The 16,891-nt window shown below is 61.0% G+C and overlaps 1 protein-coding gene and 1 long non-coding RNA gene across 2 annotated transcripts in view; both read left to right on the top strand.

Moving 5' to 3' along the window:
* C19H16orf74 (chromosome 19 C16orf74 homolog) overlaps window positions 1-10,878 on the top strand; it is a 33,898-nt gene extending 23,020 nt beyond the window's left edge. The window contains exons 4-5 of the mRNA XM_045988073.1: window positions 8,019-8,162; window positions 10,370-10,878. Coding sequence (XP_045844029.1) covers window positions 8,019-8,162; window positions 10,370-10,428 — 203 coding nt within the window. The 3' untranslated portion in view covers window positions 10,429-10,878. The remainder of the gene's footprint in view (window positions 1-8,018; window positions 8,163-10,369) is intronic.
* A 2,533-nt stretch (window positions 10,879-13,411) lies between these two features.
* Window positions 13,412-14,853, top strand: LOC123930471. The gene is made up of 3 exons (XR_006816112.1): window positions 13,412-13,594; window positions 14,151-14,461; window positions 14,622-14,853. It is a non-coding gene; the product is annotated as an uncharacterized LOC123930471 (long non-coding RNA).
* The last annotated feature ends 2,038 nt before the right edge of the window (window positions 14,854-16,891 follow it).

Raw genomic sequence — 16,891 nt, forward strand, 5'->3', positions numbered from 1 at the left:
GCTGGGGCTTTTTCCTTAATTAAAAAGAGATTTAAAACATCCACTGCTGTCTCCACTGGGCCCAGGCTGCCTCCAGAAGGTAAAACCGCCCTCACTGCCCTGGCCTGGTCCATAATAATGCAAGGCTTTCTGCTTAATTGGAATGAAAAAAAAAAAAAAAAAGATTAAGTGCATCTGAAACCCTCGGAGGCAGTTGCCGGCTTGTTTTTGAAAGACCTACGCTAAATCCGACCTCCGGTCATCTCGAGGAGTTAGTGCTGGCCCCAGGGCACCCTGCTCCCACCCCAGGGCCTTTGTGCCTGCTGCGGCTGACCCAAGTGCCCTCGCCTTCCCTCCGTGTCTCCTGCCGCCCTCCGACTGGCCCCGCTGGGAACCCTTTTCGGATTCCCACCTTCTGACCCTGTCCTGCTGCTCCTTCCCATCATCTGCTTCTTACTACTGACCCAGGCTCTGGAAAGTGTTTGCTGGCCGGCCCCGGGAAGGCAGGCTCCATGTCCGTTCTCACGTGACCCTGGGCTCAGCCTGACCCTTCTGCGCCTCAGTGTGCCCCTCTGGAAGATGGGCTTCTCGAGCTGTCGGCCTCACTGGGAGGACCCCCTGAGGACTCCCCTCGATGAGCCTCACACAGGCCCCCCACTCCCGACAGCGGCGTGAAACACCAGGGCCCTCTCTGTTTTTTCCCAGCAGATGCTGAGATCTTTGGGGCCTCGCTTCCACACTGGGCGCCCTGGAGGGTGGAGGAAGGCATGGTTTGGGGGGGAGGAGCGGAGAAACATGCTGAGACTTTCCTCCTCTGTGGCGTCCCCGGAACCTGGAACGAGGCCGGCACATAGTGGGCGCTCGCTGACCCCCTGCAGGCTGAGCACCTCCCTGGGGCCCCGCTCTGTGCTGCAAGGGAAGGGAGCGTTGGGTGAGAAGGCCGGGGCCCAGCGAGGCGGGGTCCCAGCCCGCTGGCAGAACCGAGAGTCAGAGTCCAGAGTCCCCGGAGCTTGGGGCTGGTCCCCAACTGGGAAAACGGGTCCCCAAGGGTTAAGTTGGAACCAGGGACATTTTGTGGGAGCTGCCCTCCCCCCAACTGTCCCACAGCAACGGTGGCACCAGGTTCCGGACCTGCGCTCAGGGGGCTGGGAGTGAGGGCCGCTGGGCAGCACCCAGTAGGTGCTCAGTGTTGGCTGAATCTGACTAAATGCTAAGGCCGGAATCTAGCGCTATTAACCACGTCGGCTTCGCAGCATGCTCCGCAGGGCCGGCACACGCCCGGAGGACTTGCACCCCCCAACCCCCCACACACACCCCACTCCCCCAGCTAGGGTGTGGGCTTCGGCGCGTCTTAGTCCCCTGCAGTGCCCGTGGAGGTGGGGACGATTACTGACCTTTGTTTGGCGGGGGGAGGAAACAAGGCCCAAAGGGGGGACTCCTGCCGGCTGTGTTGAAGCCCCGGTGTATGTTCCGGCGTCCAGCACACCGTGAGCCCAACAGAGCCACTGTGTGTGTGACCGCGCCTTTGGGGAGATGGATACTGTCCCGGGGACAGGGTCCCAGGCCGGCTCCAAGCCAGGCGCAGGTCAGCATGGCATTCTCAAAAACAGCAGCAGAGGGCGCCCTTGAGCCACGAAGCCCGCCGTGGGCCACAGGTGTCGGCGGTGATCGGGGAGTGGCCTGGGGGCAGCTGGGAGCCGCAAGGGGGAACCGAGGCATCCTGGGCATGGCCTGGCTCCGGGCTTCTGAAGGATGAGACGTGGTGGCGGATGCCGGAGGGGCAGGGCGAGAGCTCAGGCCTGGAGCCACCGGCCCCCGTCCTCCTAGCACCTTCTTTCTCGGAGCCTTGGTTTTCTCAGCGGGACGACGGCGTGGGCCCAGGATCCACCCCACGGGGTGGTGTGAGGAAGCTGCATGGTCCCCAACCCCCGTCTCCCCCAGGCGCCAGCCAGCGGCTCACCCTTGGCCGTGTCTCCTATGCCCGGCAGCCACATGCCCCACACCTGGTACTTCCTGCCTGCAAAACTGGTGTAACCCCTTTTGCAGCCAGAAGACGGGCTCAGAGTAGTGCCCTGTGTTCCCACGGTCACCCTAGCTTGCGGGTCCCCTGCCCCGGCCGATAGAGTCACTTGGGTACTTTTAAAAATCGTGGCAGCCCCAGGGGGGCCCGGGTGGCTCAGTCAGTCAAGTATCCGACCCTTAATCTCAGCTCATGTCTTGATCTCGGGGTCATGAGTTCAATCCCCGAGTGGGACCTGGAACACTTAAAAAAAAAAGAACAGTGAACCGAGGCGCTCTGGGGGCGGGGTCCTCCCCTGGTCATTCTCATACTGCCCACATGATTCCTGGGGGCAGCCACGTTGGAAGGCCACTCCCCTCGAGCCAGGGAAAAGGGTAGAGCCAGGTTTCCGAGGAAGTCTGTCTGGCCTTGCCGCACAGCATCTCCCCATGTCGCCCGCCAGGAAGGCAGGTCCTGGAGGCCAGGGTTTTGGCAGATGGGCCTGCTCTAGACCCGGGACCAGGAGCAGAGCGTGCCCCAGAGCAGGGCCCAGTCAAAGTCAGGTGACCTCCACCCGCTGGAAAGCCTCCCTGTGGCATCCCCAAATCTTTCAGTACTTCTGGGGCAACGGACTCTGCTCCCCATTCCCTGCTTCCTTAGGGCCTGGCCCCCTGGAATCCCAGCCAAGCCCACCCCTTCAGGAAATGGGTTTTTAATGGCCTGAGGCGGGCACAAAATTAACAAGTAACAATTCTGGCCTTAGCACAAATGAGCTCCTTGTCTGGGGCAGGGTTGGCCTTTGGTTTTAATCCCCAAAGTAGGCTTTATCTCCTGAGAGCTTTTTCCCTCCTGCTAGAGGCTGGGCAGCCCCCACGGTTGGGGGCGGGGATTTGAGACACGCTGGAGTCCTGCCCTCCTCCTTTCCTCCCTCCTCCCAACCCCGCTCCTCCCTGCCTTGAGCATCTCTCCAAGGCCCACTGAGCGACCTGATGCCTCCCGATTAAGAATGTGGGCTTTGTCGCCGAGCTCCCAGAACCTGTTAAAATGCAAATGTGGGGCCAGGGAGAAGAGTGGCTCTTTCCCATTAGCATTTTATTTTAGAATTTGGGAATATTCGAAGAGGAAGTGGCCTTGGAGAGGGAGCAGGGAGACTCCCTCCCCTTACAGATAACAATAATCAGAGCTTCCTTTTGTGGCCTGCACTCCAGGAGACGCTCTTTATGGATGATTATAGAGAAAGCTACTAGGGATTGAGCACCCTCTAGGCCCCTGGCTCACTAGGCAAGTGCTTGACATGAACTCATTCATTTCCTCAAGCCTGGCACCCCCATCTGAGGTAGGGACTGTCACTGACAACAGCCGCCGGGGCTCGGGTTTTGTTCTTGTCTTTGGCGTTAAGCAGGCTCAGGCTTTTCAGGTTCTGTTCCTGCCTGTTAGGACCTCAGGCATGTTCCAGAGCCACACTCCCTGACTTCCGGATGTTACAGGGCAGGGACTGGCGGCCCACAGCCCTTGGGCCCGCGGCTCGTTTCTGTCAATAAAGTTTTATTGGGCGGGGGCCGGGGGGCTCTGTTGGTTTCAGCTTCGCCCTCTTGGTATCAGCTCACATCTTGATCTCAGGGTGGTGAGCTCCAGCCCCGTGTTGGGTCCCTGGAGTCTACTTTAAAAAAGTGAAGGAGGGAAGGAAAAGAAAAAGTTTTATTGGCGCACAGCCCCTCGTTCACTGGCCCGCTGTCAGGGTCGGCTCTCCTGTGACGCAGCAGAAACCCCCGGAGTGAGAAATTCTTCCCGCCTGGCCCTGTTCGGGAGTTCGCCGGCTCCATGGTGTAGCACCGCGGTTGCGAGGAGCGCCCGCGGTCAGGGTCAGACAGACGCGCTATCTCACGAGCTGTTCAACTGAGGGCAAGTTCTTCTTCCTCTGGTCCTCAGTCTCCACATCCACGAGATGGGTCTGGCTAGACTTCCCAGCTCAGTGGGAGCGGTGAAGACGGACGGAGAGAGCACCCGTCCCGCGCCTGGCACGCGGCGAGTTGGTCCGCAAGTGCGGCCGTGACGGGTGATAACAGGACGGCCTCCTCCGGCTTGTTTTCATGGGCCTCACGTTCTGGCCGGTCCTTCTTTCCATCAGGTTGGCGGCGAGCCTCCGTGGGTGCTCCCGAGGGGCTCGGAGTCTGGTGGGGGAGACACGGCCTCTTCTCGCAGAACTGACCGGCCTGGCTGTTTCAGGGTAGCACCACCCCAGGGAGGAAGTAGGATCGGGGTTCAGGACGGGGAGGAGGCTGGGGCGTTGCCTGGGAGAGCCGGTCCAGGCCTGAGTTTGGTGTGAGTGGAGGAGGGAGACGGCGGCTGTGTTCCCCGGAAGGGAGCAGGCCGTCTGCCAGGCGCCGTGTCATCCTCTCCCCAGCCCGCAGACCTGGGTCCGGCCAGCCCGTGTTGTCGGGGAAAACAAGAAGTCAGAGGGAACACAGTTCGGAGAATAGCCTCCCTGCTGACAGCAGCCGCGGGCTCAGGGGTTCCGTGATTCCCTAGAAAGACGCATAGAACTCACTGGAAGTTCTTGTGCTCGTGGTGATGATTTATTGCAGGGAAGGGACACAGATTCCAGTCGGCCAGACCGAGGAAGTGGGTAGGGCAGAGCCCAGCAAAGTTCCAGACAGAGCTCTCGTCCTCTCCGCAGAGTCACAGCTGTGGTACGCTCTTGGTGTAGTCGTGTCTGTCTCACACACACACACACACACACACACACACACACACACAGTGGTGCCAGCCAGGGACCTGAGCCTCTGTGTTCAGAATTTTTACTGGGGGTTCTGGGCTGAACTGTGTCCCCCCAAATTCCTATGTCGAAGTCCTAGCCCCCAGGACCCTAGCACGTGACCTTATTTGGAAATGGGGTTGCTGCGGATGTGACAGGTTAACAAGAGGACATGCTAGGTAAGGTAATAATCCGGCATGGATTATGATGGGTTATAATCCATGACCCCATATGCCTGGTGTCCTTAGGAAAAGGGGACATTTAGACAGAAGCCGTGTGAAGACGAAGGCAGAAATCGGGAGATGTGTCTGTAAGACAAAGGACACCAAACTTTGTCCACGAACCACCAAGAGCAGGGGGAGAGGTATGGGACCTGGTCTCCCTCGCGACCTCAGAAGGAACCAGCCCTGGTGGCCCTTGTGCTCTCGATGTCTGGCCTCCAGACTGGGGGAGAGTGAGGTCCTGTGGTTGGATCCCCACAGTCCGTGGTCCTCTGTCACGGCCGCCCAAGGGCACAAATACATCGGGACTTGATTACAAAGGCACGGTTGACTCCAGTCCCTCTGGGTCTCCAGTCCCTCTGGGTGTCACTCTGAGTCCACGTGGCTGGACTGTCCAGTGTGACGAGGGCCCAGAGGCGAACAAAGCCTCTCCCGCCAGCATGGCAGCCCAGGGGCCTGGCGGTGGCCTCCTGGAAGCCGAGCACGAGGCTCCTGGCCACGCAGAGGCCGGGGAGGAGACGTGGCACCCGTAGCAAGCAGCTGGCCTGAATCAGAGGCAGTGGGCTCACCACTGTGCCTGCCGCTGCTGCTGGCGGCTTTTCCGAGCGCACAGCCCAGGTCACACTACAGATGGGCCAAGAAATTGGCCTGATTCCATTGCTTTAGGTCACCTGATGGTCATGCTTTTGTAGATTCGAACAGGCTGTCTTTGGCAGTCCAGGCATGAGCTGCCCATCAGAGGAGCACCCCTTAGGGGACCAAAGGTCACCCTGAGAAGCCCCCTGTGATTTTCCCACAGCACAGCGGGTACGGCCTTCCCGCTGCACCTGCTGCCCCTTCCTCCTCCTGTGGTCGGGGCAAGCTCTGTGGCCTGCATCAGCTTCCAATTCCGTATGACAAATGACCCTCAAACTCAGTGGCTTGAACATGTATTATCTCCGTGTCTGTGGCTTGGGAATTCAGGAGTGACTGCGCTGGGGGCCTCGGGCTCAGGGTCTCTTGTAGGGCGACATTTAAGCGGTCAGCCAGAGCCCCTGTGTCGTCCGAATGTTTGGCTGGGCTGGAGGACTCCCCGTCCTGGTGGCTCCCTCCCAGAGCTGCTGGCAGGAAGCCTCAGGCCCTCGTCACACACCCCCCATGCCCAGCTGCTTGCTGGTCCTGCAGCATGGTGGCTGGCTTCCCCCAGAGCCAGAGGGCAAGGAGGAAGCGGCAGTCTTTTGTGACCTTGTCTCGGAAGTACCACGCCAAGCTTTCGGTCATATGCTGTGTGCAGGAATCCATGCTGAGACCATCTGCACGGGAGGGGAGGCGGATCAGACTCCACCTCTAGGAGACAAGCTTGAGAACCACCACCCCTCCCCAGGGGCCATCAAGGAGCAGCAGGAATGACAGTCACCCCATTCCCCAGCTCCTGCTGGGACAGGGACCCAGATACCTGAGCGAATGTCATCCCAGTCCGGGGCTCTTTGGGGCGAAGAACAAAGAGATGTGGGGTCTGGAGGCAAGGATTCCAGCACCCAGCTCGGCAGTGCCCGAAGGTGTTTCTCATTTCCGGTGGACAGCCCGCCGCTTGCCCTCTCCCAGGCACGGTGTGGGCCCAAGGGAGACCGACGAGTGAGACGCTGGCCGCCCTCTAAAGGGAAACAGAACTAATGTTTGGAGTGCGGCCAGTGCTGGAGGAGGGCGGACGAGTGGGTCTGGGTAGATGGACAAACGAGGGGGCATCGCGTTTGCCGGGACAGCTTCCCGAAGGAGAGCCTGCCTTGCTGGGCTTCGACGGCTAAGTAGGAAGCACTGCCCCGGCAAAGGAAGAAAGAGAGAGTGGCGCGGGCAAAGGCCCGAAGGCACCGGGAACCCAGGGTTTTGGGAAACTGAGCCGTTGGGGAGTGCGGGCAGGTAGCCAGGAAGGAGGCTGCGGGTAATTTGGGCCAGATTGTGAAGGCTGGAGTAATTCGCCATCAGCGTCGCCCAAAGTGTATTTCGTAACTCATGGTTCTGTGAGATGTTTACAGGCATTCCTTCCAAAACAGACCCCGAGGTGACTGAAGTTCAGGAAGCCCAGGGTGAAGCTCTATGAAAGCTGCTTCCCTGTTGCAGGACTTCTCAGAGCCTTTAATTCTCTAACATGCATGAGAATTGCTAAGGCAAAGGTAGATTAGATGGGATCCAGTCAACACTCAGATATGTGGTATTCCCCAACTTGTGTGATCGTGGAACCCCCTTCCCGAGGGAGTCTCAGGAGGCCAGCGTTCCGGGGAACACCCTTTGGGAGCCACCGCTTAGAGCTGGGTGGTCAGGAAATACCACATAGGTATGTGGTATGATCAGGTTTGCAGTTTCCTGTAGAGAGGCTGGTTAGGGGCGTGGGGAGGGAGAGAGAAGGACGGCAGAGACGCTGAGGGGTGGCACCCGCAAGCTCGTCCCCCGCTAGGATGGCTCGGGGATTGGAGGGTGAAGTGGAAAAGGGAGGCCTTGCGGCGGACGCTCTGCTTTCCAGCGCGCCGTGTTCCCGACTCGGAAGAATGGAGCGAGGCACGTGGTGTGGGTCAGCGGGTGCCTTTCTGTCTGCTGGAGGTCTGTAACGGGGCGTGGCCGGTCACCTGAGCCTCACCCGGGCTCCCCAGGACCACAGATTCACCAGCGTGGAGGAAATGGGCAGATCCCCGGGGAAGCACAGCTTCCCCAAACTGATACAGGAGGACACAGAACACCTGACCAGCCCCCCACTGCGGTCGGAGATGTGGGGGAGAGGGGCTGGGGGGCAGGCTTGCGTCCATTTAGAGTTCGGGGCGCCCGCCGCTCTGGGGCCACGTTAGTGAACAAAGCAGGTGAAACTCAGTGCCCTGCCCGAACGAGGCAGGCGTGGACAGGTCATCCTGTGGCCCCGCGCCTCTGCGACCCCGTGTGTGCAAAGCCGGGCCAGCAGACCACCGGGTCCTTCCCGAGGAGCGGGGCTGAGGGAGGGAGGCAGGCCGCCTGCCCCGGCCGGTTCCCAGCGCCCACTGATGCTTGTCTCCCTGTCGTGTGTGTGTGTACGTGTGTGTCCCACGGCCCACCCCCTCAGGCTTTAAAATGTGTGGCAGCAGCGGCGGGAGCAGCCACGACGAGGCCCCCGTCCTGAGCGACAAGCACCTGGATGTACCCAACATCGTCATCACACCCCCGACCCCCACGGGCATGACGCTGCCGCGGGACTCCGGGCAGACAGGTGAGGCCGCCGGGCTGCCGCTGCCCAGCGTGTCTGGGGGGCCTGGCTGGGGACAGCTAGTGGGGCCCCTCAACTTCGTGCCGGGGGGCGGTCTGAGCTCACGTCCCCACCTGCCGGGGTCGGTTAAAAATTTATGCTCGGATCTGCGTCCGCTGCCCCGAGGGCCCCTCGTGTGCCCCAGCCTCGGCGAGACGTGGCCTATCAAGTAATTCGCTCGACAGCCCCTGCCGGCAGCGGGGGCGCCTGATGGATGGGGCTGGGCGGGCCCAGCCAGGTAATGGATGGCGGTGCCTTCCCCGGCCAGCTGGGGACAGGGGCTTCGTCCTGCCGGCCACAGCAGCTCAGCCAGACAGGACAGGTCGGAAACACATCACGTCCGGGCGCAGCTGCTCCCAGCCTTCGAGATGCTGCTCGCTGCGGGGAGTGGGCAGGAGACAGACTGGTGCCCGGAGAGAGGTGCAGACCCGGGCCCCGACCTGGGGACACTGTGGACGCTGTTGGAGCCAGTGGGGCGACTTGTTTGTTCGTCAGAGAGATCGATGGGGCCTTGTCTGTGCTCCGTGCGGAGGCTGCCGCCGTGAGGAGTGAAAAGTCGTGATGTTGGCCGTGGGCGGTTTCTCATTGAGTTCTCAGGGTGACTCCAGCCTGGGTCCCGTTTCCATCCCCCTTTTACACGCGGGCAAAGTGAGGTTCAGAGAGGTCGAGACTCTCGCCATATAGCTGGCCAGTGGCAGGGTTGGGAGTCAGGGCCGGCCGTGTGATCCGGCGCTGGCCCTGTGGCGTCCTCCTGGCGCCCTCCCAGTGACTAGCATCAGTCGACAACCAGCCAGGGGTGGGGGTCGACTCTTCCAGAAGTCCCCAGCTGCCCTACCGGGGCAGGTGATTGGGGGGAAGCCACGGGACCCCCTCGGGGCTGGGCCCCATGCAGGGCCTGGTGCTGAGCCGTTCTGAGTAATGACTCCCCGCGGGTCACCTTCCCAAGTGCCGGGCAGCAGGCTGAAGGCTTCTCACAGTGTGCGTTCTCCCGCCAACACTGAGGGCTGTGAGTAACGCCCTTTTCTCTAGTGTACAGATGGGAACCCTGAGGTCCAGAGAGGGACAGTGACTCACCCGAGGGCACACAGCAAGGTGGACGACGAGCTGGTCTCTTGTTCCCGGGTCCACCTAGAGAGTTCAGTGCGGATGGCAGAGGCTCAGGCCCTCTGTGCTCTGCCATTAGGCTCCCTGCCCTGCCAGCCTCGGTGTCCCCATCTGTAAAATGGGGTAATAACTACCTTCCTTGCCCCCAGGGCCAAGGTGAATGTGGGGAGACTGAGGGTTACTTTACTCGGTCAGAGTCCCGGAGCTCACAGAGGAATTCCGAAACCCCAGGAGGCCCCCGTGAGTGCAGGACCGGCTCAGCGCAGAGCCTGCAGGCCCGTAGCCTCCAGTCCTACCCGGCCGGGCCCCATCCCTCCGCCTTTCCCCTTTCCGAGAACGGAGGCATGGGACAAAGGGCGCCGACCTCGGGGTCAGAAGCCCTCACTTCGATCCCTGCTCTGTGACGTCGCACCTCGTGACACTGAGCAAGAGGTACGACGTCCCCGAGGCTCGATTGTCCCATCTGTGAAGTGGTGCCTCTGATGGGCTGGGAGGACCGGGGACCGGCGGGACAGGCTCTACTGTCACACCCTGCACAGAGGCTGTGTTGCTGTCATTTAGGCATTTAGGGCGGGAGGAGACCACTAGACCTGGGTGACACCTTATCCAGCGCTCCCTCTCCAGGGGATTGTCAGAGACCTGGGCCTCCCCAGGCCGTGAGGGTTTGGGCCTCCCTGCCCGGCTTGGAGCAGGTCTCCCCCCTGCACTGCTGGGCCTCAACTTCCCGTCTCTAGGACGGGGCATGGAGGTATGGACCTCCGGTGAAGCTCTGGCCTTGAAGGCACCTCCCTCCCAGGAGAGGCTGAGCCAGGGATGGGGCCCAGGGGTACGCTCCGAGGAACCTCGGCCAGGGCCGCGGGCGAGCTCTGCGTTGGGTGTGGCTGAGGGTGCGTGGGGAGGACCCAGGGTCACGGGGTCGGCACCCTTACCTGCCTGTGTGTGGGGGGAGCTCGAGGCGGTGGCACAAAGTGGGGAGCCCAGAGGCTCTGGCCCCGGAGCTCTGCGGGGAAGGGAGCCCGGAGGCGGTGGGCGCCCACCCAGATGCTGATTCCTCCTCTTCCCCCTAGTGTGGCTGGAGGAGACGGGGTCGTGCCCAGAGGACGGAGAGATAGACCCCGAGGCCTGAGGAGGCGGCGCAGGTTGGAGAGTGTCCTCACGCCCCGCTCCAGCCGCCCCAATCCACGTGTCCCTGGGGCCGTGGCTGCCTGGGACAGATGCGCCGAGCCCAGCGGACACTGGACGGGAGAACGAGGGATTCGGGCACCCGGCCGGCTGCAAGGTGGCAGGAAGAACACGGAGCGCGCTGGCCCCAGGGCCGGGCCCCGCTGGGCGGACCAGACCCCTCACGCGGGGCGGTCATGGTGGCAGCTGCTGGGGGGGCGGGGAGAGGCTTTCTTCTGGACAGAGTCCCCTCCCTGAGCCCTGGGCCACGCCGACGGGTGCGCACAAGGCCAACGCACACAAGAACTTGCAGAGCGGCCGCTCGTTTTTTACAAGTTGTTTCACAGACTTCCCAGCAGCACAGGTGATTTGTAATTCCTTTTACGTGTTACAAATAAAGGCCGTCTGTCACCAACAGTGAACCCCGCTTCTTGGGCCCGGCAGCGGCCATGCAGTGCGCGCAGGTACAGAGGTGAAGAGAACCGCTTCCTGCAGAGGGAGGGGCGGGGCTGGCCGGTGGGGGGAGCTTTGGATAGTCGTGCCCCCCACCCCTGCCCCCCGATTCGCACACAGCCGCAGAAGCCTGGTGCCCAAGGCATGGACTCTGAAGTCACGTGGGCTCGAGTCCCAGCTCCGTCCTCGCCAGCTGTGGGATCCTGGTCATGATACATCTCTAGGACGGGGCGGCATGGGGTCTCGGTTCGGTTTTGTCAAGAACTTCAAACCGTTGGTGTCCCGTTCCCCTTCTAGACTGTTCTGACAGTGGCCCCTGTGTCTGGCTTCCGTCAGAGGCTGTGTGGCTCCCGCTGAGTTGTCCCTTTCCCCAAGCAGCAGATCCTGGAGCAAAGGCTTGTGGGGAAAGACTTTATCTGGAAGGTGATCTGGGGCCACACAGGGAGCGGGGAGGGACCTGCAGTTCAGGAGGGACCCCGAGTCCACTCTCGGGTTCAGGAATTCACCAGAGGGACTCAGGACTCAGAAAAGCCACTCGGGCTGCTGTGTTCATGGTTTCGTACAGCAAAAGAATGTAGATGACAATCCTCAAACGGCAGAGATGACAAGGGTGGGGCCCAGGAGAGAGCACACGGGGCGTCTCGCAGGCAGCGTCTGACTTTCCAGCCTCCGGGATGACGCAGGCTCGGGGCAGTGCCAGCCAGGGCGGCACATTGAGCCGGGGGGGGGGGGGGGGGCCCGCGGGGGGAGGGGATGTCCGTGGTTTTCCCTGGGGGTTGGCCACGTAGACACGGCTGGCCACCCCCACGGTGACCTCAGTCCCCAGCCCCTCTGTAAATCACACTGTCAGCCTGTTCTGTGAGGCGGAGGCTCCAGGTAAACAAAGATAGTCTTATCAGGCAGGACATTCCTAGAGCCTTGAGGTCACCTACCAGGAGCCCAGAGCAAAGGCCAGACCTCTCTGGGGGGGGTCTGCTCTCTCCCCCCGCCCCTCCCCCAGTGCCTGCTCCCGCTAAATAAATAAATACATAAAAAGCTTTAAAAAAGCGAAGACAAGATTCCGGAAGGCAGTGACACCCTCTCATGGCCAGCGCGTTCCCAGAGCTCACCCACGACAGGTACATGAGGTCTCTGTGACTTCGTGCTGTTCTGAGCACATCGAACTCATAGGAGTCTCTTGGAGGAAACTCCTAAGGGTATTAGTCAGGGTTCTTTTTCGCTTTGACATTGCTGTGTAACAAACAAGCCCGCTCCAGGCTGAATGGATACCCACCCCCCACACTGGCGTGTTGAGACCTAGTCCCCAGTGTGATGGGCAGGGGGAGCTGGGAGGTAACCAGGTCAGGCGGCTGCAGCCCTCGGGAATGGAGTGGTGCCCTTACAAGAGAGACCTCCGAGACATCCCACCATGAGAGGTCATGGCCAACTGCGTCCCGGGAGGAAGGCTCTCACCAGACGCCGGAGCTACTCGTGCCTCCATCTCAGACTTCCCGACCTCCGGAAGCATGAGAAATAACATTCGTAGCAACCCAGAGAGACTCAGCGACACGTGCTCCCCAAACTCGGCTTAGGTTAGCGAACATCGATGTCTCACTCCCTGGTTTCTGGGCGGGTGGCCGCGAGGGGCTGGGTTCACATCAGCTTCTTGCGTCTCCTGTTCTGGCCAGCCCCTCCCCAGGGTGCTGTCCGTGAGGGTGCTGTCCGCACGACTGTATTCACAGCTCCTGCTCATCATGTGGGGCCAAAGTCCGCTTTGGGCACCAGGAGGTTGCTGGGCCTCAGGGCTGGTGCTGGGCATGAGCCCTGAAGATCGGCTCGGCCCACAAGCCCGGGCGCAGCAGGAGCCCCACAGCTCCCCCCGGCACAGCTCAGAGGCCTCCAGCCCACTCAGCAACCTGCTGTGGCTAATCCCGGCTTCATCCCAGGCTTTTAGTGCCCATGGCAACGGCAAGAGGGCTGCGAGCTGGAGCCCAGGCAGGAGGGGCTTGGTCAGAGGATGCCCAGTCCCAGGATGCTGGCTCCGGCTTTCGTGCAGGGGCAGAGTGAGGTTCCTTGCTCTCACGGCGCCCAAGGTGTCCGTGCCAGTCCCTGGCTTTGTGCTTCTTGTAGCTAGGACCTCCATCCTCGGTGAAGCCAGCATCCTTAGTAACAGGAGAGAGATCTTTCCTGGGGACATCTGCATCCCCAAGCTGCAGCAAACACCATGACAGGGCCCAGCACCTGTCCCTAAGCCTCTGCCTTCAAGCATGCTCTGTATCCCCACAAGGGAGGGCCGAGGCGGAGAGGGCTTGCTCGGTGCACACTCTTGCCCTGGGAGGGCTTGCAAGGAGGCAGCAGGGCCCCCACTGCGACCGTAGCATCCCACATAGGAGCTGTCAGAAAGAAGGGGGACGTGGGTACGAGCAAGGGCTTTGGGGTCAGCAAGACCCACGTTGCACTGTGTGACTTCGGAAAGTCACTCAACCTCTCTGAACCTTCTTTTCACCTAGAAAGTGCGGATGAGATGGGGAGATGAGGATTCAGTAAAACAGTCTACGTAAAATCCCTGCTTGGTGCCTGGCAGGGATCAGCCAGCCAGCCCGTGGTCGTCATTCCAGTCAGGCACCAACTCTGGGCCTCCGTTCTAGCTGGGAGCGGAGACAATGCCCGGGGACCCGAGGATCGCGTTGACACTGAAGGTACGAACGTGGGGTGGGTGGTGAGGGCGGGGTACCCAGAGCCATCCACCAGGGACCACATGTGCGGGGGGTGGCTAGGGGAGCCCAGCATTCCAGAACAAGCACCTGGGGCTTTCTTGGGAGTGGGAGCAGGCGGGCAGGGGACTCTGAAGGCCAGCTGGCCCTACCAGGGTCCCCCCCTCGGATGGATGAGCACTCCTAGCACCCCAAGTGCCGTGCACTCTGAGGAATGTTCTGGACTACAGCGGTGCTTCTCACACCTGAAGCTGCTCCCGGTAGGCATCTGGTTCACATGCAGATCACGTTTTCCGAAGTCCGGGGCGGAGTCTGGGACTGACGGTGGATTCCTGCTTCCCAGCCTGAGCCCGGTCAGTCCCTGTGCCCCGTTTCTCGGCGGGGGGCCTCGAACAGGTGCTCTGCGTCTCTGAGCCTCAGGTTCCTTGATCTCCAAGTGGGGATGATAACTAGGCTTTGGGGGGAGAGTAAACGCGTGAGCATGCGGAACCCAGACTGCCATGTGGCAGGGGACCCAAAGAGTCCTCCGAAATGTTCTCAGGGATGCTGACGTCAGCATGGCCACGTCCGAGAAAACCTGCCAGGCCTACCCGTGGGGTCACAACCACCTGCGTGGGCTTGACCCTTCGTGATGTAGCCCGCGGCGCAGGGAAGCAAGAGCGTCTGGTCCCAGCTCCCGGGCCGACCTCGTCCGGCCGCTCGCCGCCGACAAAACCCGCCGCGGTAGGAAAACAAGAAAGGAATTTACTTCGGTGAGGCCAACACCCGGAAGACAGGGGACTAGCAGCTCGAAGACCGTCTCCAAAGTGCCGAAAATACTTCCAGTTTATCTAAGGAAAACGTGGGGCAAAGGTGGGTGGGTGCGTGCCGGCCGGCAGTGAAGGTCAAATGCATCGCGGTCTTGGGTCAATCACGAGAGACCTCGCAGGCGGAGGGCGGGCCTTATCGCTTGCCTGGGGTCGGGGGGGGGGGGGGTAGCGTCTGCTCCCATCACGTGATGCCTTGCTGGCAGGGTCTTCCACCGGAGCCCAGAGACGAGCTGGAAAGCAGAACCCGGACTAACGAGCTGGTGGTCCGGGGCCCCTTGGAGCAGCAGTTCCCGCCCTTGGAGCTATGAGTTCAAGCCCCACGTTCAGTGTGGACGTTACTTAAAAATAAAAACTTAAAAAAGAAAAGTCTACGGCCAGGGCGGAGGCCGCCGAAGCCCTTCTTCAATGAAAGGGGGCGGGAGAGGGTGCTTATACAGGGGGTGGGGGACGGTGGGTGCCTCTTCAGGGCTGGTCTGGAATGATGGCTTATGTGAGCCCAAAGCAGGACTGCCTGACTCCCCCTTCTTCAGTCCGCTCCTCCTTGAATACACCCTGGGAGAAAGGGACACCGAGGTCTGCACTTTATGTTTCATTTACTCTTAATGCCGAAGTCGTGCATACGATTAAAGCCAACCGCAAAAGCGCGTCGTGAGTGACTCCCCCACCCCCCACCAAGTGTGGGTCGCGAGGTGTGGCTCGGGGCTGCTGCTGCCTGGCGACCCGGAACTAGACCGACCTTAGCAGGTCTGACCCCTGGGAAGGCTGGTTCGCCCCAGCCCCCGCGCGGCCGGGAGAAGCTGCCAGGTTCCAGGAGGTGCGGGAACGTTCCGGCCCACGACGAGGGATCCGTGCTGTGTGCCTCCAGCAGGGGAGGCTGGGAGGGGAGAGAAGTGTGAAAGCAGATGGAAATGTAATGTTTTAATGACAGCAGCAGATGGCAAAAAGACACAAGAGTGTATTCGCACCATGTCAGACCCATTGGAGATCGCGGGCCCGGCTCCGCGGAGATGTGCGTGGGCGGCTGGGGGGCGGGCTCCCCCCACCCAACCCTGGAGCCCTGCGAGCTGCGGGGAGGGTCACGGGGAGGGTCGCGCAGGCCCCCAGGAGGGGCGGCCGCCAGGAGCCACAGGTGGCCATAGGCCACCTGGGGGCTGCCGGGCTTTTATGGGCCCTGCTGGACATTGTATGGGCTCTGGTTTCACACAGTCTCTACTCCGGGGCCCACCACGGCCACCAGAGTTCTTGTCTTCGAACGTGAGTCTGGTCTTGTCACTCCTGACCTGACCGGCATCCCCCAGAGGACCTCCCGTGGAGCTCATGATCCTGTTCACGGGCCCGGAGAGCTGACCCCCGCGGGTCCTTCCCGCCTTGCTTGCCCAGCGCCCTCCGCGGGGAGAACCGCACCTCGTCGTGGGCCACCGCCGTCCCAAGTAGCGGGGCCCAGTGGGCCGGCGTGACCGCTGGCCCATGAGGACATGGCTCCCGGTGGCCGGGATGCGGACTAGGAGGTCAGCTAATCAAGGGCTGAATGAACACGCTCTGTGGATTGGACCCCAGGTCCTGCCCCAACGGGCTCAGCCCAAGCCCCATGACCCCAGACCCGACGCGGTGGCTGATACCTCAAATGCTGTTTCCACACGGGGCTCAGTGGCCCCCGCACTGGACGGGGCAGCGGTAGGACACGTCTGTCATTGCAGAACGGTCTGTCATTGACCTCTGTCATTGCGGCTTTAAGGTCTGAAGGCCAAGGTGCCCTTTCCAACCCGCCTAAATGCTGCTGTGACCAAAAGTGCGATGGTGCCGACTGTCCTGAAGGGGGCAGTAGGTTCAACCGTGGGAGTGTGTGGGGCCTGGGGGAAGCTGGAGGAGAGATTTTTCTTTTGAGTAATGTCGACACCCAACGTAGGGCTCGAACTCATGATCCCGAGATCAAGAATCACATGTTCCACCAACAGAGCCAGCCAGGCGCCCCGAGACTTTTTTTAAACAGACCTTTTTTTTCCCCCCAGAATAGTTTTGTTTTTTTTTTTTAATTTATTTATTTGACAGAGATCAGAAGTAGATTGAGAGGCAGGCAGAGAGAGAGGGGAGAAGCAGGCTCCCCGTTGAGCAGAGAGCCCGACGCAGGGCTCGATCCCAGAACCCCGAGATCATGACCTGAGCTGAAGGCAGAGGCCTTAACCCACCCAGCCACCCAGGCACCCCTTTCCCCAGAATGGCTTTAGATTTGAGGTGCCTGTGTGGCTCAGTCAGTTATGCATCTGACTTCAGCTCAGGTCATGATCTTGGGGTGCTGGGATGGGACACCGCGTCGGGCTCCCGTCAGCACCGAGTCTGCTGGTCCCCTCTCTCTGCCCCTCCCCCTCTCATGTGCATGCTTTCTCTCTCTCAAAAAAATGTTTAAAAAATGTTAAAAAGAACAGCTTTAGATTTATAGAAAAGTTGCAAAAATAGTACAGAGAGGGGCGCCTGG

This window comes from Meles meles, chromosome 19 (assembly GCF_922984935.1).
Source record: "Meles meles chromosome 19, mMelMel3.1 paternal haplotype, whole genome shotgun sequence".
NCBI lineage: Eukaryota > Metazoa > Chordata > Mammalia > Carnivora > Mustelidae > Meles > Meles meles.